A 24,901-nucleotide genomic window follows, 5' to 3' on the forward strand; every position below is an offset into this window, starting at 1 on the left:
TTTCTGCTTTTTTAATATGCTATCTAGGTTGGTCATAATTTTCCTTCCAAGGAGTAAGCGTCTTTTACTTTCATGGCTGCAATCACCATCTGCAGTGATTTTGGAGCCCCCAAAAATAAAGACTGTTTCCACTGTTTCTCCATCTATTTCCCATGAAGTGATGGGACCAGATGCCATGATCTTCGTTTTCTGAATGTCGAGCTTTAAGCCAACTTTTTCACTCTCCTCTTTCACTTTCTTCAAGAGGCTCTTTAGTTCCTCTTCACTTTCTGCCATAAGGGTGGTGTCATCTGCATCTCTGAGGTTATTGATATTTCTCCTGGCAATTTTGATTCCAGCTTGTGCTTCTTCCAGCCCAGCGTTTCTCATGATGTACTCTGCATAGAAGTTAAATAAGCAGGGTGACAATATACAGCCTTGACGTACTCCTTTTCCTATTTGGAACTAGTCTGTTGTTCCATGTCCAGTTCTAACTCTTGCTTCCTGACTTGCATATAGGTTTCTCAAGAGGCAGGTCAGGTGGTCTGGTATTCCCATCTCTTTCAGAATTTTCCACAGTTGATTGTGATCCACACACACACAGTCAAAGGCTTTGGCATAGTCAATAAAGCAGAAATAGATGTTTTTCTGGAACTCTCTTGCTTTTTCCATGATCCAGCGGATGTTGGCAATTTGATCTCTGGTTCCTCTGCCTTTTCTAAAACCAGCTTGCACATCAGGAAGTTCATGGTTCACGTATTGCTGAAGCCTGGCTTGGAGAATTTTGAGCATTACTTTACTAGCGTGTGAGATGAGTGCAATTGTGTGGTAGTTGAGCATTCTTTGGCATTGCCTTTCTTTGGGATTGGAATGAAAACTGACCTTTTGCAGTCCTGTGGCCACTGCTGAGTTTTCCAAATTTGCTGGCATATTGAGTGCAGCACTTTCACAGAATCGTCTTTCAGGATTTGAAGTAGCTCAACTGGAATTCCATGCTAGCAAAAGTATATTAAAAAATAATAAATTTTTAAAAAGCGTTTTTAGTTTCACATCAATTTAAGAGGAAAATCTAGTGATTTTCTCTACACCCCTGCCCCCAGCACACACAGCCTCCCTCATCATCCACAACCCTCACCAGATGAGGCATTTGTTACAACTGGTAAACCTGCACTGACAGGTCATCACCACCCCGGGGCCACAGTTTATGTCCGGGCTCACGGCTGTGTTGTGCGTTCTGTGGGTTTGGACAGACGTGTGATGGTGTGTTTCCATCATTACAGTGTCACACAGAGTGTTTGACTGCCCTCACGGTGCTTGGTGCTCCACCTCATTGTCCCTCTTCTTCCACCCCTGGCAGCCACTCATCTTTTCACTCTCTCCATAGGTTTGTCTTTTCCAGAATGGCATATAGTTGGAATCATACACTGTTGTTGTTTTCTCTGATTGGCTTCTTTCTCTTGGTAATATACACTTAGGATTTCACTGCGTCTTTTCATGGCTTGATAGCTCTTTTCTTTTTATCACTCTGTACCGTCCCACTGTCCAGGCACATTGCTGTTTGTTTATCCATCACCTAGTGAAGGACGTCTTGGTTTTTTCCAGGTTTTGACAGTTATGCATACGGCTGCTATAACATCCACGTGCGGGTTTTTGAGTGGATGTAAGTTTTCAGCTCCTTTGGGTAAATAGGAGCAAGAGCTGCTGCATCGCATGGTAAGAAACTGCCAAACTGTCTTCCCAAGTGACTGCCCGTCTCACATACCCGCCCGTGGGGATCGAGCTCCTGTTGCCCCACGCCCTCCCCAGCACTCGGTGGTGTCAGTGTTCTGGGTTTCGGCCTTTCTGTGTGGAGTGTGGTAGCATCTCGTTGCTTTGATTGGGGTTTCCCTGATGACATACTATGCGGAGCGTCTCTCCGTGTGCTAGTTTGCCTTCTGTACTTCTTTGCTGAGATACCTATTTAGGTCTTTGGCCCATTTCCAATTAGGTTGTTTGTTTTCTTGATGAGTTTTAAGAGTTCTTTGCATATTTTGGATTACAATTTATCGATGTGTCTTTTGCAAGTATTTTCTTCTCCCAGTCTATGACTTGTCTACTCGTTCTCTTGATATTGTCTTTTGTAGAACAGATGCTTTCAGTTTGGATGAAGTTCAGCCTGTCAGTTGTCCCTTTTATGGACTGTGCCTTTGGTGCTGTATCTGAAAAGGCATCACTGTGCCCACATCACCTAGGTTTTTTTCTGTGTTATCTTCTAGGAGTTTCCTAGTTGCACTTTACATTTTAGGTCTGTGATGCATTTGAGTTCATTCCTGTGATGGGTGTAAGGTCTGCGTCTAGATTCGTCTTTGTGTCCAGTGGTTCCAGCACCGTTTGTTGAAGGGACTGTCTTTGCTCTGTTGTGCTGCTTTGCTCCTTTGTCCAAGATCAGTTGAGTGTGTTTATGGGGATCTGTTTCTGGGCTCTCCGTTTTGTTCCATTGATCTGTTTGTCTGTTCTTTCCCTGAACCGCTCTGTCTTCACTACTGTAGCATTTTAGTAAGTCCTGAAGCTGGATAATCACTCCTCCAGCTTTGGTCTCCTTCAGTGTTCTGTGGCCCATTCTGGGTCTTTGGCCTCCTCTCCATGTGAACTTCAGAATCTGCTTGTTGATACTCATGAAATAACACACTGAGATTTTGATTGGGAATGTGTTGAGTCTACAGATCAAGTTGGGAAGAACTAACATCTAGACAGTATCGCGCCTTTCTCTCCATAAATGTGGAGTATCTATTTCTTCATTGATTGAGTTCTCCTTTGTTTTAATTCATCATTGTAGGCATTATGTTAGATTTATAACAAAGTATTTCATTTTTTTGATGCTAACATAAATGGTATTGTGTTTTTAATTTCAAATTCCATTTATTCATTGTTGGTTTATAGGAAGGCAATTGGATTTTATGTATTAATTTCGTATCCTGCAACCTTGCTATAACCGTTTATTAGTTCCAAGGAGTTGTTTGTTTTTTGGTCACTTCTTTTGGATTTTCTGCATAGATGATCATATGATCTGTGAACGAAGGCAGTTTTATTTTTTCTTTTCCAACCTGTATACTCTTTATTTCCTTTTATTGCCTTGGCCAGGACTTCCAGTTTTAAGCGGTGGTGAGAGGCGGGCATTTTTGCCCGCACCAGATCTTAGTGGAAAAGCTTTGAGTTTCTCACCATTCAGTATGATGTTAGCTGTCGACTTTTTGTAGATTATCAAGTTGAGGTAATTGATCTTTTTTCCTGTTTTGAGACTTTTTACTATGAATGGGAGTATTTGGGGAGCCTCCATGGGACGCTGGGGGCACATACTTGACAGGGGAAGGCTGAGGGAGACCCCCATCCTGTCTGGGTCTCTGTCCCTGAGCGAATCCAGGGTCCTCAGAAGGGCATTTCTGGAATGCAAGTCCCTTCCTTGGTCTGGGGTTCTGGTGACAAGGGCCAGTGTTGCAGCCCAAGGGACCTGGCCCCACCTGAGCCCCCATGGGCTTTTGGGACTTTCAAGGGTGAATTTGGGTGTTTGTGTTAGAAAGCAACCCTCCCCAACCGGGGTGTCCTGCTCTGGGTTGGGGGTGGGCTGGTTCCCGCACCCCATGGGTAGTGAGGAGGGAGGTGCCTGCTGGGTGGCTGGGGGGTGGGGGTGGGGGCCAGCCTTGGTGAAGGGCTGTGAAGTAGGTGGAAGAGTGAGTCTGGGGGATCCCAGGAAACAGTGGTGTGGGTGCTGCTTGTCCATCAGGCAGCCACGTCTGAGTGTCCTGGTAAGGGAGTCTGGGCACTGTATTGAGATGATAGATCTCTGGTCCCCGTGACGTGTCATTTTCTACAGGACTAGAATTTGATGGCGGATGTTTGTATTCCCCACACTCTTAGTGTGGAGACCAGGGGTCACTTTTCTTATGGCAGAGCCCGGCTTGTGCAGGTTAAGCACTTTGCGGTTGCACGGTGTGAGCACTGCCTTTACAGCAGAGAGAAGGGCGTGTTTTCTCAGTGTCTTGTGAGATGTCATCACCTCCACTTGTGAGTCTGGTTCTTTACAACCAGGCTGTGCCTCTGGAGGTCTCCCTGAGGGCAGCTTCACCAAGGATCCACCGAAGACAGTGTCCTGTTTCCTTTGGTTAGGGTCTTCTCTACTTGTGCCTGAGTTTACAGTTTCCTGTTCACGTCTAGGGTTCTTGTTTTAGGGATAGGAATGTCAGGTGAACGTCTAGAGATCTCTAGACTGTCACCCTTGCTGGGAATGAGTGTGAATGCTCATTAGGTTTAGGAGAAGTCCTGCTCTCAGTGCCTGCTTGCTTCACTCTGAGAAGGTGGCACCTCAGGGCTGAGCACAGCAGTAAGGAGACAGCTCTGTTCAGAACGGCAGGAGTTTGGAATAGACATAAGACAAGTCTTGAAAATGTCTGGCAAACACATGAAAAGTCATCAGAGGAATTCTGATGAAGGCTCCTGTGGGGTCCTCCCACCCCGTCCACTCCCACTGAGGCAGGTAGAGTGAAAAGGACTGAGTGCGCCTCCAGCGGGCAGATGTGTGGGGGTTGTTCAGAAGTCGCCTTGGTAAGGTACACGTTTCCTCATCTGAGCTTACAAACCAACCAGGTAAGATCTGGTTTCTCAGTTTATTTACATTGTAGAAAATTTGATGAACAGGAAAAAAGTGTGGGAAAGGAATGATTATTATTAATGTGTACTGTTATTTCTGTCACCAAGAGGTCATTATAATAATCTCTGACCCATTGTTTCTTGATGTCCAGGATTTCCCAGGTCCTTAACTATGCTCTGGTTAACATGGTCTTAATGGGTGTGCACCTAAGTGACCCGTCATTCATTCTTCAGTACTAGTCTGTTGCCAGCTCTGGGCCAGGCCTGTTGTGCATGATGGGACCCTGCAGAGAGGGAAGACGTGCTGTGGTGGGCAGCAGCGTGCGTGGGGTGATTGCTGGAGGATGGGTTCCTCACATGCCTGTGTGGGCGGGTTCTCGCTGTGGGAGCGACCCAGATGCTTACCTGCGTCTTCTCGTGTGTGTTTCCTCGTGGTCTTGGCTGTGTCTGGCATTGGTCTGTGTGTTGTAAGGCAAGTGGCTCACACGGCGTTTCTGGAGGTGCCTCTTCCTTCATTGTCCCCTGTTTCTGCACCGGGGGCCAGGTGGGTGGGGATGGCTCTTCATTCTGTCCTGCTGGGCTGTGAGCGCTCACTGTGTCCTGTGCTCTCAGGGTCCCAGGCCTGGAGATGAACTGTTCCCAGAGAGATGGGGAATGGTCTTTAGAGGAAAACGGCTCTGGAAAAGCCAGGGGCTGTGCCTAGTCTCTGAGGGGAGGGGCTCCTCTTGGTGTTTCTAACACAGGTTACCCGCCAAGTCTTTGAAACTGTGTATGTATTTATAGTGTTAGGATTTTATTTATTTGTGTCTGCGCTAGGTCTTCATTGATGCACACAGGCTACTCTCTAGTTGCGGTGGCTTCTCTTGTGGAGCACGGCCTCAGTGGTTGTGGCGCATGGACTGCAGAGCGGATTCTTATCCACTGTGCTACCAGGAAAGCCCTTCTTTGCAGTTCTTTATATGTTCAAGACTCCATTAAAATAATCTTTTCTTTTGTTCTATGCTACCAATTTGATACATAGTTTACTTTTTTTCTATTTTTGTTTTACTTTGTTTTAAACCTTAGTTCCTATTTTTTTGTTTGTTGTAATTTTATATTTTGAATGTGTGAAACATTTTCAGACATTTCCACTGTATGAATGCTGAGCTTTTTAGGACTTTCAACTCGAATCCGCTTTCTTCCCTTCCCCCAGAGGGATAAATTATATTAGTCTGTGGGCCATCTTTTCAAGTATTTCTTTTGTAAAAATAAATATGTGCACACAGAGATACATTCTTTCTCCTCTGTTTTCTACAGGTGGCATATACACCGACTTGAATCTTGATTTTCTTTTTTTAGCAGCGTAACCTGGAGATCATCATCTAGTGAGGTTTTGATTGAAAAACTACATTTTATATCTAGGATACTCTGAGGAGAAATCACTTTTTGTAGTGATACCTTTCTGCATGTTCAAACACTGAAACTTAAAAGTAGGTTTGGAGGGGGATAGTTGAAAATGACGTTTTACTGTAACCTGAATGATCAAAGGCACCCATCCGCATGGGTCGGCCGGCAGGTGTTGGGCTGGAGGTGGAGGGCGGTCCTACCTGGGGAGGGCAGAAGCCCAATGGCTTTGGTCCAGTCTGCTGTGCGCTGGGAGTGGGGCCGCAGCTTCCAGGGTGACTTGGAAGTCTGGTCTGTGATGCTTTCGAGTTGACAGGGCTCGTCTTAAAACACTCATCAGCACACGTTAAAATCTTCCTGCGGGTATTTGCATGCAACAGAGCGGATCTGTTTTGAGTACACAGATTGAATTTTGAGAAGTGGATGCCCTGTCTGTCCCCTATCACAAGACGCAGGACTCTTGTTTACCCTAGGTCACCCTGGGCCCACGCAAATGTCCTTTTCGCTTTTCTGTCACTGCCGTCTGGTTTTGCCTTCTAAAATTCCCTGTGTATGAAATCATGCATCATGTGCTTTCTGGTGTCGGTCACTCTTCCCTCCACGCGTGGTTTGAGTTCACCCATGTGGCTGTGTGTGCCAGTGATGCACTGATCGTGCTGAGCAGCATTGCACGTTTGGACACACGCCATACGTTCATCCGTTCGTGGTGGATCACTTCCTGCTTTTGACTGTGATGATCGACACTTCCGTAACATCAGTGCCCTGGCTTCATGTGGACATGTTCGGGGACGTGCTCTCCTCCTGCATGAATGTTAGGAGTGGAATTGCTGAGTCGTATGGAAGCGTACGTTCTGTCTCATCAGAGGCCACCTCACTGCTTTCCTGAGTGGTTGTGTGAATTTCCGAGAGTTCCTGTTGCTCCATGTGCCAGCCAGGGCTTGGCATGGGAAGGCTGCTAGTGGATGTGTGGTGGTATCTCATTGTGTTTATTTTTTAAAGTCTCTTTTATTGAGGCATAATTTTCATACAGTAAAATTTATCCTTCTCAAGGTATACTTTTGTGAGTTTTAGCAAACATAAATTATGTAACCATCATCACAGTCAAGATAGAGAGTTGTTCCAAAGGCTGAAAAAGTTTTTCCTTTTGCCTCTTGCCTCAGTGGTTAGCTGGTCATCTGCCCTGTCTCTATGATTTTGCCTTTTCTAGAATTTTATATAAATGAACTTACACAGTGATAGTCTTTTCTGTCTGGCTTCTACTTAGCAGAATACTTGTGAAAATTTCCAAGCTGTTGCGTACATTGATATATGCCTTTTTGTTGTAAAGCAGTATTCCATGCTGTGGATGGATGTGGAGTTTTATTTGTCGAGTCACCATTTGGTGGGTATTTGGGTTTCCCGCTTTTGACTATTAAAGATAGTGCTTCTGTGAAGCTGAATAACTGAAACTAGCACAGTATTGTCAATTGGACACACATAAGAAAAAAATAATATGGCTTCTATAAACTTTCTTGTCAATCTCTGTATGGACGTCAGTTTTATTTTCTGCTGGGCAGATGCATAGGAGTGGGATTGTTGGATATTGTAAGTGAATGTTAACTTTTGAATCTGCCAAACTCTTTTCCAGAGTGGCTGTCCTATTTTACATTACCACCAGCAATGTGTGATGGTTGTTTCAAATCATTGCTGTTATTATAGTATTTTAAATTTTAGCTGGTTTCTTGGGTGTGTGATGCTATCTCATTATGGTTTTAATTTGCATTTCCCTAATGACTAATGTCTTTGAGCATCTTTTCGTGTGCTTATCTTTCATTTTCCTATCTTTCCTGAAGTGTGTATTCAATTGTTTCACCTGTATTTTTTTATTGGGTTTGTTTTGTTATTATTGGTTTGGTAAGAGTTTTAGAAACATAGATACAATCAGTCTTTTATCAGACAGAATTGTTTTATAAGTTTTTTTTTAATCTGTTTGCTTTTTCATTTAACTGTATATTGCAAAGAGCAAGTTTTCAGTTTTAATGAAGTCCAGCTTATCAGTTTCTTTCAGTGTTCACATTCAGTTCAGTTCAGTTGCTGAGTTGTGTCCAACTCTTTGTGATCGCATGGACTGCAGCACACCAGACTTCCCTGTCACCAACTCCCAAAGCTTGTTCAGTCTCATGTCCATCGAGTCGGTGATGCCATCCAACCATCTCATCCTCTCTTGTCCCCTTCTCCTCCTCCTTTCAATCATTCCCAGCATTAGGGTCTTTTCCAGTGAGTCAGTACTTTGCATCAGCTGGCCAAAGTATTGGGGTTCCAACTTCATCATCAGTCCTTGCAATGAATATTCAGGACTGATTTCCTTTAGGATTGACTGGTTTGATCTCCTTGCAGTCCAAGGGACTCTCAAGAGTCTTCTCCAACACCGCAGTTCAAAAGCATCAGTTCTGCGCTCAGCTTTCTTTATGGTTCAACTCTCACATCCATACATGACTGCTGAAAAAACCATAGCTTTGACTAGATGGACCTTTATTGGCAAAGTAACGTCTCTGCTTTTTAATATACTGTCTAGGTTGGTCATAGCTTTTCTTCCAAGGAGCAAGCGTCTTTTAATTTCATGGCTGTAGTCACCATCTGCAGTGATTTGGGAGCCCCCAAAAATAAAGTCTCTCACTGTTTTCATTGTTTCCCCATCTGTCTGCCTTGAAGTGATGGGACTGGATGCCATGATCTTAGTTTTCTGAATGTTGAGTTTTAAGTCAACTTTTTCATTCTCCTCTTTCACTTTCATCAAGAGGCTCTTTAGTTCTTCTTTGCTTTCTGCCATAAGGGTGATGTTATCTGTGTATCTGAGGTTATTGATATTTCTCCCAGCAGTCTTGATTCCAGCTTGTGCTTCATCCAGCTCAGCGTTTCTCATGATGTAGTCTGCATGTAAGTTAAGTAAGCACGGTGACAATATACACCCTTGACGTACTCCTTTCCCAATTTGGTACCAGTCTGTTGTTCCATGTCCGGTTTTAACTGTTGCTTCTTGACCTGTATACAGATTTCTCAAGAGGCAGGTAAGGTGGTCTGGTATTCTCATCTCTCTAAGAATTTTCCAGTTTGTTGCGATCCACATACTTAAAGGCTTTGGCATAGTCAATAAAGCAGAAGTAGATGTTTTTCTGGAACTCTCTCACTTTTTCTATGATCCAACAGATGTTGGCAATTTGATTTCTGGTTCCTCTGCCTTTTCTAAATCCAGCATGAACATCTGGAAGTTCTTGGTTCACGTACTGCTGAAGCCTTGATTGGAGAATTCTGAGCATTATTTTGCTACCGGGTGAGATGAGTGCAATTGTGCGGTAGTTTGAACATTCTTTGGCATTGCCTTACTTTGGGATTGGAATGAAAGCTGACCTTTTCCAGTCCTGTGGCCACTGCTGAGTTTTCCAAATTTGCTGGCATATTGAGTGCAGCACTTTAACAGCATCATCTTTTAGGACTTGAAATAGCTCACATGGGAAATCATGTGGGAATTCACGTCTTATCAAAGAAGTTTTTGCCTGACCCAGGGCACAAGGATTCTCTCCCATGTATTCTTATAGGATTTTTATGTTTTTAGCTTTTACTCAATCCAATTCAAGTTACTTTGGGATATTGGTAAGACAGGGGGTTGAGATTAATTTTCTCCCCATAGAATATTCAGTGGTACCTATTTGATGTCTTTGTTTATGGATTGTATTCTGGTCCCATTTGTTTATCCCTGTCCACAGTTCTTGATTAGCTCAGTTCCTTCATAGTAAGCCCTTAACTCAGGTAGCATCAATACTCTGAGTGCTCTTCTTTTTCAGAAATGTTTGGAGCTACTTGTTGTTCAGTCGCTAAGTTGTGTCGGCCTCTTTGTGACCCCGTGGACTGCAGCATGCCAGGCTCCTCTGTGTCCTTGGTGCTACTTGAATTTATTGGAGTTCCACATAAGTTTTAAAATCAGCTTATCCATTTCCACAGATAAGTCTTCTGGTATCTTGCCTGGGATTATATTGAATCTGTGAACGAGATTTATGATAATTGACATCTGAAAGACATTGGTTTCTGATCTATGAACATAGAATACCTCTCCATTTATTTAGGTCTTTAAACGTTTCTCTCAGAATTATGGTTTTCAGTGTTTATGTTTTAAACATACTTTGTTAAATAAGCATATCTTTAAGCATTCATATTTTTAAGCTACATAAATGGTACTTAAAAATTGCAATTTCCAGTTGCTTATTGCTAGTATTCAGAAATAAAATTGCTCATTTATTGATGTGTATCCTGTGACTGTGCCTAACTCATATATTAGTTCTTTTAGCAATTTTATGGATTCTTTAGAGTTTTCTACAGAGACAACTGTTTTGTCTGTAACAGAGAGAGGTTTCCTTCTTCCTTTTTGATCTGCATACTTTTATTTTTCTTCTTGCTATATTGCACCAACTGGGACCTCCGGTATAATGTTGAATAGAAGCAATGGGAAGGGACATTTTTGCCTTGTTTCTGATTTGGGGGGGTTGTATTAGATTTCTTCTCTTTAAATGTATGATATTAGCTGTAGGATTTTCATAGGTGTCCTTTACTGGGTTGAGGGAACTCCCTTCTCTTCCTTGATTGGTGAGAATTTTTGAATGGATGTTTAATTGGCAAATGCCTTCCATGTTCATGTATTGAGATGTTGTGTGTGTGTGTGTGTGTTTTGGTCTGTTAATAAGGTATTACATGGATTTAGTTTTGAATGTTAAGTCATGGTGCATTCCTAGGATAAACCCCACTTGGCCGAGAAGCAGTATCATTTTGTGTCCTGTTATATTTGATTTGCTGGGGTTTTTGTGTGAGTTTGTGAGGGCTGCTGGTGTTGTCTTCCTGCAGCATCGCTCTCTGGCGCTGGTACCTGAGTGATGCTGGCGACTCCAGTCTGCCTGCCTCTGTGCAGAGCTCCTGCGGGTCTGCATCCCTGACAGCACTTGGTGTTGTCAGACTTTTCAGTTCTTCAGACCTAGAGCGTGTGAAGTGCTGCCACATGATTGTTGTAGTTTTCATTTCCTTTTCCTTGCGTATTGAGGAAGTTGACGTTACGTTGTACATTGCTGTGCGTGGTATCCTTCTGTGAAATGTCTGTGTCTTTTTGCCCAGTTTTCTTTTGAATTTTTCTGTTAATTTGTAGGGCTTGTGTCTGTATCGTGCTTACGATTCCTTTATAGGTCATGTAAGTGACCAGTTGTCCTTTTGGTTTATGGCTGGTCTTTTCACTTTCTTTATGGTATCTTCTGATGAACTGGAGTTCTTGATTTAACGTAGTGAAATCTGTTTTTTTTCTTTATGTCAAATACCTTTTCCAGTCATGTTTAAGAAGTTCTTTCTAAGCCTGAGGTCATAGGTGTGGTTTCCTGTATTTTCTTCTAAAACTTTGGTGTTTACTTCCACCTTTTTGTCTTTAAACCTCCTGGAATCCGATATGCATATGCCCGTGAGAGTTCTGTGTTCACTCTTCTTCCATTTGGATAAACAGTGGTCCTGGTGCTGTTTGTTTGCCGTGACCGTCCCTGTCGGCGGTCTGCATGTCCCTTCTGTAGTATTTCTGCTTTTATCTCATGCAGGGTCTGTTTCTGGGCTGCCAGGGTTTTCTCTTCATTTGTTTTTCCATCCGTGCTGTCATGGCCATGAATAATGTGGCTTCATGCCGATTCTTGGTGTCCAGTGGAGCCAGTGCCTCACTAGGTTCTTCCTGAGAATTGTCTGTGCTTGTCTTGGTATTTTGATCTTGCTTGTACATTTTTGAATCAACTCTTCGAGGCCCAGGTTATTTTGATCAGAATTGTATTAATATGTGGGTCAATTTGGGGAGGATTGCCATCCACAAATAGTACATATGTATTCATGAATGTGGCATATCACTCTACTTAGTTCTATGTCTTTCAATCAAGTTTTATAATTTTTTTCTGTTATAGGTCTTGTGCATGTTTGGTTGGATTCATTCTAGGACACTCTAAAGTTTATTCTGTTATGGTAAATAGTAGTTGTTTAAAATTGCATTTTTCTAATTCTTAATTGATGAAATGTTGAATTGTAGCTGAGTTTTGGATATTGATTTTAAATGTAGCAATGTTATTGAGCCATTTCTTTTAAAAATGTATGTGCAGTGACTTCCCTGGTGGTCCGGTGGCTAAGACTCCCGCTCCCAATGCAGGGGGCCTGGGTTCAATCCCTGGTCAGGGAACTAAATCCCACTTGCTGCAACTAAGACTCAGCTCAACCAAATAAAATAAAATGAGTAAATATTTCAAAAAATGCATATTCAGGTTTTGGGGTAGGGGTGTTATATGTAGAGAATACTGTTGTATGCAGTTATGACTGGTTTATTTCATTCCAGTCCTCACGTTCCTGCTTCTCGACCCGTTCTCTGGTCTGTGGGGTGTGCTGGGATTTCTGGTATGGTGTTGGGTAGATGGGACTGCTGCCACCCTTGAATTGTTCCTGATACCAAAGGAAATGCTCCTGAGGATTTACCACTGGGGGTGGGAGTTTGGAGGCTCATTTCAGAGAGTTAGTGAGGTTCCTTGTCTTCTAAGACCGTTTGTTTGCTTTTCCTGGCGGAGGATATTTATTTTCTAGTCCAGTGGATTTGAGTTTATCAGATGCTTCTTCTGCTACTGTGGGGTTCCTCCAGTTATTTAAAACACAGCTGTGTGCTTGTCAGCTCCTCACCTTCCTGGTCCTCTGGCTTCTGCAGACCCATGATCCCCGCCTGGGCCCAGGGCCCTCCTGACAGGTGGCCGCAGGTCTTGGACTTCAGCCCTCAGTCCCCTTGGCTGTCTCCTTGGTGTGGCTCTGGGTGGTCTTTGTCTGCCGTGCTGTAATGTGGGGTGCCTTTCCTTACTCCCTTCCTGACAGTGACCCCCTCTCCTCCCTCCCGGGTTGTTTTGGGGCCCTTCAGTTTAGACCAGGAGTGTGCCCTGGTTGCGCCGAGCACGGGACATCTTCCCCCTGTAGCATGGCCCTGGCATTGACGAATCAGTCACCTTAACTGATAGATGGTTGCATTGAATGGAGGTGGTGGGTTATGGCTAGTGCCTGCCTCACCCCCCGTGTAGGAAGCCCCTGGCCAGTGTGCGTTTCTGGTTTTTCTCCAGGGCCTGCTCAGGCCAGCATGACTAGGTGCTCACTGAGTGTTGGCGGCAGTGAGTGAGTGAAGGTGGTTCAGTCTCTGGTTTTGCTTCTTCCTCTTGGGCCTTCTGATGAGTGAGGGCAGGTGGCTAAAGTGGCCATGAATCCTGGACCGTGCACTCTGTTTTCCACCTGACCTTGGTTCCCTGGAAACCGTGCCTGGTTCTCACTGTCCAGATGTCTCACAGCACGCAGACCCACCCTGGGCTTCAGTTGGCTGCCGCAGACCCAGGCCCTGCGCCGCCCTCGGCCTGGATGCGGAGCCCAAGGTGGGGTGGGGTCGGGGCAGTGGGCCACGCTTCCCGCCTTCGGCTCTCAGATCAGAGCAGCCACTCTGCTGTGGCCTCTTTGGCTGAAGGCCGACGTACTGAGCCCTTGAACACGTGAGAGGGTGGAGATGGACACATCTGTGGCGTTCAGGCTGGAGAAGCTGGTACTGACTCGTCCTCAGAGTCAGAGCCTGCTGAGCACACTGTCTGGAAGAGGGGTTCTCATCTCTTTGCTTATTGACCTTGAGAAGGGCCCGAAGGTTCCTCCAGAGCGTCCTGTGTATTCCCCTCCTGCCCTGTCTCTGGCGCGGCTCTCGACATGCACAGCATTGTAGAGAGAAGGGGGTGCTTCAGGTCCCCGCCTCCTGGCTGCACCCCCTCCCCTGTTCTGGGAGGAGCATCTGCTGGATCTTTTACTTACTTACACACGTTCTTACCCCCAGAAGGAACAGAAAGTGAATAATAAAAACAACAGAAGATAAAGTTAAGGGAAAGTTTGAGGAAAGGGAAGATAAAGATAGGGTGGACTGGGTTGAGTGGAGAAGTGCCCACCTGGGGTCTCTCGGTGCTGTGTGTGGGGGTAGGGGCACAGACTGGCTGCTCCCAAAGTGAAGGGAGCCGAGATCTGCGGGCAAGAGGGACTGCGCTGAATCACGCGTGGATGCAAGTTGTCCGCTAGCGTGGAGTGTTCAGAACTCGGGATGTGGGTCACAGTCATATTCTGGCTTTCTTCCAGAAGTTCAGGGAGGCTGCAGGCCCTCGGGACGCTGACTGACCTCCTAGCATGGCCGCCCTGGCAGCCGATGGGCGCAGGCTTTGGGCACCAGCTCCAGGGTGGGGAGGGTGGTTCAGGGCCTCCAGAGGAGCTTGGGGAAGCCTCTGAGACCTGTGGGTTGCAGGGCTCTTGAAACCTGAGGGGCTGAGAACCGCTCTGGGCTGACTAAGGTGAGGACAGCAGAGAGGCAGAGGGGGATCCGGGCCAGCGGCGCACTACACAGAGACGTCCTCCACAGGTGCGTGGGGAGGCCCGCTGGTCATACGGTCGTTTCCTGTTTGCTGTGCGTGGACATGCGGAGGTGAGGGCACTGGGCCAAGGCCTTGTTGGGCAGTTGCGTGGACGTGTGCCACCGTGTCGGGTGAGGCCTATGTCAAGTTGGAGGGAGACCTTCCCTCCGTCATGCTGTGCCCTTAGGGGCACACGCCATGTCCTTCTGTGGCATTGTGTTCCCTCTGTCACCCAGAAAGGAGCAAGGTGACAGGCACTCGGAGCCACAGAGCCGGCCCAGGACACAGGAGGAGAGTGCAACTTCCGAGACGGGGGGGGAGGGGTGGGGGGCAGCGCTGGCTGCCGAGGCACGCGGGTGGCGCCCTCGGTGGTGGACTTCGGGGAGGACGGCCTTGGGGAGGAGGGAAGTGGAGGCCGCCCCAAGGATTGAGAGGACCTCGGGGCTGGGGGCTCCGGCACCCCGGCACTTCTTGGTGTTGTCTTCCTTTCTGGGGTATCACTGAAGTGACAGGGCGGTCCCAGTGCTAGTTTAAACAGCGGTGAACCTGGGTCTTTCCCTGGAGGACAATAATACCCTGAGGTGTGTCTAGACCGGGTTCTTATCTCTCAGGTACATAACCAAGTGCGCACACGTGACTTTTCCGTGAGCTGGTCACGTGTGTTGTGGTGCCGTTGTCTTCTCACATCCTGTCCCATCGCACATCCAAGGCACGCGTCCCTGCCAGCGCACAGGTGGACTGCGTGTGGACACTTGCAGCAGGGGTGTGGCTGCCTGAGCCCTGAAGGCGAGTGCCGCCGCACAGGGACCCCGCGCTGCAGTGGCCGGGTCCAGCGGCACGCACCACCCGTGCTTGCCCCACGCCCCCACCCGTGCCAGGGCTGGAGGTAGAAAGGACACTGAGCTGCGTCTGGGGGAGGGTCCTCGCCTGAAACCTGTGTCTCCTGGCTGATCAGTGAGGTTGAGCATCTGCTCTTTGGCCCTTTGTGTCGCTTTTGGGAGTTGCTTGATGGACATTTTTATGGTCAATTTTTAAAGTAGGTAAGACAGTTGTGGTTACTGACTATTTAGTCAAGTTTGGGTAAAATTTTGTTTTCAGAAATTGTACTCTAAGCAGGTCCATTTCTGGATTTCAGCCTGTGTGGACGTGCTTGGTGTGGGAAAGACCCCCTCCAGCCCTGACCCCCCACCGCCCACCTCGTCCTGGTTCTCATTCTCTAGCCTGTCCTGTGGGGACAGCTCTGCTGCTGTGTGTGTGCACAGCAGTGAGCTTCTTTCCTTACTTTTAATTGCAGGGTAGTTGCTTTACAGTGTCGTTTGCTTTCTGTTGTACAGCATGAATCAGCCGTAAGTACATGTATGTCCACCCTGGGAGTGAGGTTCTGAGGCACAGTGTCTGAGGCCCAGTGATGCCTTACTTTACTTAGAGCCGATGCTTGGTTTCATCAAAACTTGGAAAGTCACTGTGTGATGTGAAGTGAAAATCAGGTGTGGAGTCCTGAATCTGCAGCAGTGCTCTGCCATGACCCTGAGCCATGTTTGTGTGGGGGAAACCTGACTTGGAGCTGGAAGAAGTGGGTGGGGTCTGCCTGCCCAGGGCTTTTCTTGTTGTTGTTTTTTAAATTATTTTATTTACGTATTTATCTGTGGCAGTGCTGAATCTTCATTGCTGCGTGGGCTTTTCTCTAGGTGCGGCGAGCAGGGGCTGCTCTCCCGTTGCGGGGCGCAGTCTTCTCGTGGCGGTGGCTTCTCTTGTTGCGGAGCTCGGGCTCTCAGGCACAGGGGCCTCAGTAGTTGCGGTTCCCCGGCTCTGTAGCACACGCTCAGTAGTTGTGGTGCATGGGCTTAGTTGCTCCCAGGCACGTGGGATCTTCCAGCTCAGGGATCGACCTTCTGTCTCCTGCATTGGCAGGTGGATTCTTTAGCACTGAGCCACCAGAGAAGCCCTGTTATTGTTTTGTTCGAAGGTTTCAGGTGTGTTTCCTCACCTTTAGCTTTGAAAGCACTGACAGTGCAGGCAGGCACACGCTTCTTTACGTTTGTAGCAGTCTTGCTCCGCCCTCAGTGCTCAGGTCCTGTGAGGCTGAGGTGAGGCCAGGACACAGGAGCCCCGCCTCCCACACGTCTGACCCCACCACCAGCCTTCCTGGAGTCACAGCTCTGTGGGTTTAGGCACTTTCTTTTAGGTGATTTAAAAAGCAAGCAGCCCTAAGAGTGAAAGAATGTTTAGGCTGTAATTAAGTCAGCATCACAGGTATCTGTGCTGGTGTCTGGCTGAGTTTGCTTCTGGTAGAGTAGTTGGGGGACCCCGTCCCACAGGGACATGCTGGAGGGGCCCCCGGCAGGACTGCGGGTGGTGTGGCAGGAGGTCCCCGCCACACCCTGGCCAGTGGCTATTCTCTTGGGCGTGGGTTTCAGAGATGCTTCATGAGGCCAGGCTCCTCTGCTGCTACTGCGGGCTGGGGTCTGGATGGTCCAGTCCTGAAGCCCCTCCCAGGTTCCCTGCATGACTCGTTCTCCAGCTGTGTCACACCTCTCTGCATTCCTCTGCTCCTGGTCCGATTCTGCCTTCTTCAGAGTTCATGCAGGGTTCAGGGGCAGTTTTGTTTTGTATCTTGATTATGGAGGGTCTGCCATTCATCGCACCATCTCTGCAGACTCTCCAAGCCATCTGGCTAGTGATGGTGCTGGCAATGCTTGTTGGGGGTGGGTGGGAGGGCAGGGAAGGGTCTGGCCCCTCCAACCCAACTGCTGTTCCCTGCTTGTGCCAGTGTAGCTGGGCTGTTCGCCAGGCCTGGGAGCCCCCAGCCGAGGTTGAAGGACATGCCTGTGTCCTGGGGGCAAGGGCGGGGCTGAGCACTGAAGGCCATGCTGAGACTGTCTCCCCAGAAGTGGTGACTTCCAGGTGGAGGATCCCAGGTGGAGTGCAAAACGGCGATTTAATTTGTCGTGTAGCTCTGGCTGACCTACATTTTGGTTAAAAATACAGTGAAAAATGTTGCTATGAAAGGGATCAGGGAAACTGTAACCTTGGGTACAAATGCTGGAGTTGATCTTGAACTCTGGTTCTTGCAGGGGTGGGGCTCATTTAGTCCTAAGGACTGTTGTTGTGCTCGGGCTGTGAGAGGGACGTGGCCCCCCCACCCCACCCCACAGAGCTCACTGCATTCTGTGCCCATGGGCGCCCAGCCTCCCAAACAGGCAGTGTTGTGTCTGTCTTAGGTATGAGTACATGCAGCGTGGCCTTAACATGGGTGCTGTGGGTTTATGCTGTGTGTCTTTCTGTAAAATCCTGAGCGCTCACAATGACAAAAAAGTAGAAAATTGCCCGCCTTCGTCAATAAAGAAATTATAAATACGTTTTGGATGAAATATGGAGCCACTGAAAATTATGGTTTTGAAAAGAAAACACCAAGCTGGATATCAACAGAATTACCCCAATTTTCTTTACGGTTATCAAAACACATATGTTGTACACGTGCTCATAGAACAGAGGGTGGAAAGAAACTCAGAGTCTTGTAGCCAGAGGGGGCGGGCTCCCGAGAGTTCTGTCTTCCGGGTTGGTCTCCGCGTTTTTCAAGTCTGCTCTCGTGAATGCTTGTCTCTGCACTAAGAAAGATGTTAACATTATTTAACATGGAAGTTTGAGTGGCTTTCTGCTGTGTGAACTCGCCGTGTCATGCTTGTTGCTTGTGCACACTGGCTGGTTTTGGTTCCAGAGCACTCTGAGTGGGGGGTGAGGGGTGCAGGGAGGGGCCTGGTGGGGTCCATGGTGCAGCCAGACTGTGTGTGCGGGGGACCTGGGGGCCATGTGTCTGTAAGGCGGGAGGATGGCGCCTGCAGGGGCCCTTCCCTGGCCGCTCCCAGAGCTGGTCTCGCGCCGGCAGAGGGATGATGGCTCAGATGGCCTCCTGGTCCCCGCTGGGGCCGGGGTGCTGGGAGTCCCAGGCCTGGTGCTGCTGTTGTGAACACAGACGGTTGCTTTTCTGTGATCTTTTATCTAAAGTTTAAGTTACATTTTGAGACAGTTGTGTTTCTTTGCCTTTGAGTGGTACTGCAGAGTCATCTGTTAGAAATGAGCATTATGACCAGAGTTTATGAGGTCCAGAGAGTGTGATGATGTCATGACTGTGTGGCAGATTCTCCCAGGTGTCACAGGCATGCCTGACTCCACTTCTTTCGGAATCAGTGGCTGTATGTGTGGTACCCAGGGAAGCTGCCACGCCTTCTGGAGCTGCCACCCATAGAGCTGCTGGCTGGTGTCGCCCGGGTCCCTCGTGCCCAGAACAGCTGTCCTGGTTCTCTCTTTCCCGGGTCTGTTCCTACTGGAGACGTTGCTGATGCTGCCGAGAGGTCTCGTCACTGCGAGAGTCCCGTGTCACTTCTTGGCAGGAGTTTTGCTTCTGTCCTCAGCTTTCACTCTCACTATCGGCACATTGCATGGCCCAGTCTGTTTTTTTTAGAGTTTTGTGTCCAAAAGACCAGTCACTTGATTGGCGTATTAATCACATTGCCTTTCTTGAATGTTATTTAAATATCCCTTTGAATTTCTGCGAACATCATTTTTTAAGCAAATAAGCAAGTATTCGATAAAGTGTAGGCATCAGTTTGAAATTGGGGTGTCCAGCTGTGGAAACTGCGGGGCCTGCTGGGCTGCCCTGCTCCCTTGAGTCCCTGTGATGAAGGAGTGGGGTCTCTGCATGGTGCCTGAGCGAACTGGTGAGTGAGTGGCTGGGAGTGTCACCAGGTCCCCTCTTTTGGGGCCCTCAGCACAAGCATGGGCCAGGGTTGATGACCGTGTAACCCCCTTGAGCTGCCCTGTGGCCTGAGCCTGTCCTGGGCATGGTGCACACTTCTCAGGGCGTGGACATCAGTTCCGGCTGCCAGCCTGCCAGGCCTTTCTCCCCTCAGTGCTTTCACAAGCTCCCTGGTTTTAGAGATTTCAAAACAGTGAGTTATTTGCAGCAGCTGTGTTTTGTTTTGTTTTGAAAATATGGCTTATTGTCTTTCAGTTTAGTTTAGTTGCTCAGTCGTGTCTGACTCTTTGTGATCCCATGGACTGCAGCATGCCAGGCTTCCCTGTCCATCACCAACTCCCGAAGCTTGCTCACACTCATGTCCATCGAGTCGGTGATGCCATCCAACCATCTCATCCTCTGTTGTCCCTTTCTCCTCCTGCCTTCAGTCTTACCCAGCATCAGGGTCTTTTCCAGTGAGTCAGTTCTTCGCATCAGGGGGCCAAAGTATTAGAGTTTCAGCTTCATCATCAGTCCTTCCAATGAATATTCAGGACTGATTTCCTTTAGGATTGACTGGTTTGATCTCCTTGCAGTCCAAGGGACTCTCAAGAGTCTTCTCCAACACCACAGTTCAGAAGCATCAGTTCTTCAGCTCTCAGCTTTCTTTATGGTCCAACTCTCACATCCATACACGACCAGTGGGAAAACCATAGCTTTGACTAGACATACGTTTGTTGGCAAAGTAATGTCTCTGTTGTCTAGGTTGGTCATAGCTTTTCTTTCAAGGAGCAAGTGTCTTTTAATTTCATGGCTGCAGTCACCATCTGCAGTGATTTGGGAGCCTAAGAAGATAAAGTCTCTCACTGTTTTCATTGTTTCCCTGTCTGTTTGCCATGAAGTGATGGGACCAGAAACCATGATCCTAGTTTTCTGAATGTTGAGTTTTAAGCCAACTTTTTCACTTTCTTCTTTGACTTTCATCAAGAGGCTCTTTAGTTCTTCATTTTCTGCCATAAGGGTGGTGTCATCTACATATCTGAGTTTATTGATATTTCTCCCAGCAATCTTGATTCCAGCTTGTGCTTCATCCAGCCCGGTATTTTGCATGTGTAGTCTGCATATAAGTTAAATATGCATTATTGTCTTTTAGTTTTATGTTAAAATTTATTATAAGTTTTGAAGTTTTACGTTGGAGTATAGCTAATTTAAAGTATTGTGTTGATTTTGGGTGTACAGCAGGGTGGTTCAGTTATGCATATATTCATTCATCTAGGTTATCACAAAGTATTGAGCAGGGTTCCCTGCACTGTACCGTAGATCCTTGGCAGATGATCCGTTTGAAAAGATTCATTTATCTGGCTGTACCAGGTCTTAGTTGTAGCCTGTAGGCACTTTTAGTTGTGGCATTTGGGCTCTTTGGGCTTCCCCGGTGGCTCAGTGGTGAAGAATCTGCCTGCCAATGCAGGAGACACAGGTTCGTTCCCTGGGTCAGGAAGATCCCCTGGAGGAGGAAATGGCAACCCACCCAGTATTCTTGCTTGGAGAATCCCCTGGACAGAGAAGCCTGGCTGGCGTGACGGTCCTTGGGGTCGTAGAGAGTCAGACACAACTGAGCACATGTATGTACACATTAGAATTCTGTAGTTTTGGCACACAGACTCTTCAGTTGTGGCATGTAGGGTCTAGTTCCCTGACCAGAAATTGAACCCGGGCCCCCTGCATTGGGAACAGAGAATCTTAGCCACTGGACCACCAGGGAAGTCCCAGTTACCTATTTTATGTGTAGCTGTGTATATATGTTAAACCCAATCTAAATTACCCTTCTCATATGGATGTGAGAGTTGGACTGTGAAGAAATCTGAGCGCCGAAGAATTGATGCTTTTGAACTGTGGTGTTGGAGAAGACTCTTGAGAGTCCCTTGGACTGCAAGGAGATCAAACCAGTCCATTTTGAAGGAGATCAGCCCTGGGATTTCTTTGGAAGGAATAATGCTAAAGCTGAAACTCCAGTACTTTGACCACCTCATGAGAAGAGTTGACTCATTGGAAAAGACTGATGCTGGGAGGGAGTGGGGGCAGGAGGAGAAGGGGACGACAGAGGATGAGATGGCTGGATGGCATCACTGACTCGATGGACGTGAGTTTGAGTGAACTCCGGGAGTTGGTGATGGACAGGGAGGCCTGGCGTGCTGCGATTCATGGGGTCGCAAAGAATTGGACACAACTGAGCAACTGAACTGAATGATTAGTGTGACTTCCCTGGTGGCTCAGACGGTAAAGCATCTGCCTACAATGCGGGAGACCTAGGATCAATCCCTGGGTCGGGAAGATCTCCTGGAGAAGGGAATGGCAACCCACTCCAGTATTCTTTCTGCACCCCGCCTCCCCCCCGCCCCACCCCCCCGAAAAAAAAGCGGCCCTGCTTATTTAACTTCTATGCAGAGTACATCATGGGAAATGCTGGGCTGGAAGAAGCACAAACTGGAATCAAGATTGCCGGGAGAAATATCAATAACCTCAGGTATGCAGATGACACCACCCTTATGGCAGAAAGTGAAGAGGAACTAAAAAGCTTCTTGATGAAAGTGAAAGAGGAGAGTGAAAAAGTTGGCTTAAAGCTCAACATTGAGAAAACGAAGATCATGGCATCTGGTCCCATCACTTCATGGGAAATAGATGGGGAAACAGTGGAAACAGTGTCAGACTTTATTTTTTTGGGCTCCAAAATCACTGCAGATGGTGACCGCAGCCATGAAATTAAAAGACGCTTACTCCTTGGAAGGAAAATTATGACCAACCTAGATAGCATATTGAAAAGCAGAGACATTACTTTGCCAACAAAGGTCCGTCTAGTCAAGGCTATGGTTTTTCCAGTGGTCATGTATGGATGTGAGAGTTGGACTATAAGAAAGCTGAGTGCTGAAGAATTGATGCTTTTGAACTGTGGTGTTGGAGAAGACTCTTGAGAATCCCTTGGACTGCAAGGAGATCCAACCAGTCCATTCTGAAGGAGATCAGTCCTGGGTGTTCATTGGAAGGACTGATGTTGAAGCTGAAACTCCAATACTTCAGCCACCTGATGTGAAGAGTTGACTCATTGGAAAAGACTCTGATGCTGGGAGGGATTGGGGGCAGGAGGAGAAGGGGATGACAGAGGATGAGATGGTTGGATGGCATCACCGACTCGATGGACGTGAGTCTGAGTGAACTCCGGGAGATGGTGATGGACAGGGAGGCCTGGCATGCTGCGATTCATGGGGTCGCAAAGAGTCGGACATGACTGAGCAACTGAACTGAACTGAAGCCCCACCTTCCCCCTTGGTAATGGTGAGTTTACTTTCTAAGTCTCTGAGTCTATTTCTATTTTGTCAATAAGTTCATTTGTATCAATTCTTTAGATTGATTTAGATATTGATATATTGATTTAGATTTATTTGGATTTAGATATACAAGTGATATCATATGATATTTGTCTTTCTCTGACCTACTTCACTTAGTGTGATCATCTCTAGGTCCATCCATATTGCTGCATATGGCGTTATTTTATTCTTTTTCATGGCTGAGTAATATCCCATTGTACATATGTATCACGTCGTCTTTATCCACTCATCTGTCAGTGGATACTTAGGTTGCTTCCTTGTCTTGCCTGTTGTAAATAATGCTGCAGTGAACATTGGGGTGTGTGTATGTTTTCAAAATACAGTTTTCTTCGGATATGTGCTCAGGAGTGGGATAGCAAGCAATACCTAGATCATGTGATAAATTTGTTTTTAGTTGTTTAAGGATCTCTTTTTAGATCTGCCCATTTTAAAATCTTTTGTTTGTTTTTTTGATATTGAGCTGCATGAGCTGTTTGTATACTTTAGAGATTAATCCCTTGTAGGTTGCATCGTTAGGCAGCATTTTCTCCCATTCCATGGGTTGTCTTTTTGTTTTGCTTTTTTCCTTTGCTGCAGCATGGCTCATTTGAAAGGGTTGTCTTGGAGGGTGCTCCCATAATGGGCACACGTACAAGTGGGTCTTCTTGATCGGGAGTTGCAGATGTGACCCTGGGGAAAGGCTGTATTTCCTGATGTGATGATGGGTGTTGAAGGAGCCGGGACCAGCAGCTCCAAAGACGTGTATGTTGGATGGAGCACCCGTCTGGCTCAGCAAGGAACACCTGTTGTTGTGATGGCTGGCAGGAGGTTCTTGGCCTTGAGGTTTTCAGCTGCCCCTGTGGGGCTTCCTACTCAGTGGGCTCCTTGGGCCACAGCTCTTCCCGGCTGAGTTCTTCCATGGGGTGCCTCGTGCCCACCCTCTGCGAGCCTGGCTTTGGGGCAAGGTGTTCATAGGACTCCCTTTCAGCCCCATCGCTAATCCGTCATGGGAAATTGTGTGAAAGTTGTGTTACTGTTTCTAATGGAATCTAGGATGTAATTGGTCCTGGTTTTTGAAGCTAGAATTAATGTCACACTCCCTGCTAGGATTTGGTTTCCAGTGATGTAGCTGGAGCCCCATGAAGGGTGAGTGGTCCTCCGTGTCTTTGTGTCTCTGTCGGGGAGGGGGGTCCCAGGTCACCATGGACACACAAGGGGTCCTGTTCCTGGAAGGAGTGTCTGGGCTTCGGGCACTCCAGGCATGTCCCCAGGCATGTGAGTGGTGGGCAATGCTGTCTCGAGGTCCAGCCTAGTACCCAGGGATGGGGACCTGATGGGAGAAGAGGCCAGGCTGCCTCCCCCAGAGCCAGTGGTGGGCTTGGGAGGTGACCTGCTCCTGGGCAGGGCTCGGGTCTGAGGCTCCAGCTGCAACCTCTCCTGAGACACCTGCAGCCTTGTGCACTTGGCCACTCAGGCAGCCTTGTGGGGAGCACACTTGGCCGTGAGGGCTCTTGCCAGGCCCTGGCTCCCTGGCCTCCTGACCTGCAGGCCGGCGTGGGGTGCTGTGGGGTGGACGGGGTGTGAGGAGCTCTGCTTGCCTGGCTGACGGCTCCTCCTTGAATCGGTGAAAACTCCTCTCATGTCTCTGTCGTCCTGTGCACTGTCTCTGCCCTGTGCACTGTCTCTGCTGGCAGGTGTGCTCAGAGCTCAGGGACAGGGTTCATAGCGGCTCCCTTTCCTCCTCAGGGCTGTTGGCTCCCCGTGGAGTCGGGCCCTGGGGCGCATTCCTGACACCAGCCCCCTCCCCCGCCTCCCAGGTATGGTCCTCGTGCGGAGCGAGAATGGGCAGCTGCTCATGATCCCTCAGCAGGCCCTGGCTCAGATGCAGGCCCAGGCGCACGCCCAGGCACAGCCGCAGACCACCATGGCGCCGCGCCCGGCCACCCCCACAAGTGCCCCTCCTGTGCAGATCTCCACCGTGCAGGTGAGCACGCGCCCAGCCTGCGGGGGTTGTCAGGGGTGGGACGGCTCGGCTGCCCTGGGAGGAACTCGGGTCTCCAACCTGCACCCTTCCGCTGCCCACCCTCTGTGGCAGCCCCCCTTCTGTGCCTCCATTTCCTCCTCTGCAAAGTGCAGGTCCTGCCACCCTGTAGGGCCATGACGGATAGTTAGGACACTTGAGCGCGGGACCCAGTGAGCCCTGAGCCTCGTTAGCTGTTGTGACCAGGGGGGCGCAGAGGAGCTTTGCAGAACTATGTTAACAGCCCCCCCACCACACACAAATGTGTGAGCCTTGGGGGCTACTTCCCCCCGCCCCACTGCGAGGCTGTGCCCCCTCCTCCCCCAGGCTGTGACAGGAGGACAGGTTCAGTGCCTCG

General features: G+C 48.0%; 1 protein-coding gene across 3 annotated transcripts in view; it reads left to right on the plus strand.

Annotated features, from left to right (window-relative positions):
* Positions 1–24,901, plus strand: part of TAF4 (TATA-box binding protein associated factor 4) — a 65,337-nt gene that overhangs the window by 12,645 nt on the left and 27,791 nt on the right. For all 3 annotated transcript variants that reach the window (XM_019972087.2, XM_070801343.1, XM_070801342.1), the window contains one exon: positions 24,341–24,507. In XM_019972087.2, the coding sequence (XP_019827646.2) occupies positions 24,341–24,507 (167 nt within the window). The remainder of the gene's footprint in view (positions 1–24,340; positions 24,508–24,901) is intronic.

This window comes from Bos indicus, chromosome 13 (assembly GCF_029378745.1).
Source record: "Bos indicus isolate NIAB-ARS_2022 breed Sahiwal x Tharparkar chromosome 13, NIAB-ARS_B.indTharparkar_mat_pri_1.0, whole genome shotgun sequence".
In the NCBI taxonomy this organism is placed as follows: domain Eukaryota; kingdom Metazoa; phylum Chordata; class Mammalia; order Artiodactyla; family Bovidae; genus Bos; species Bos indicus.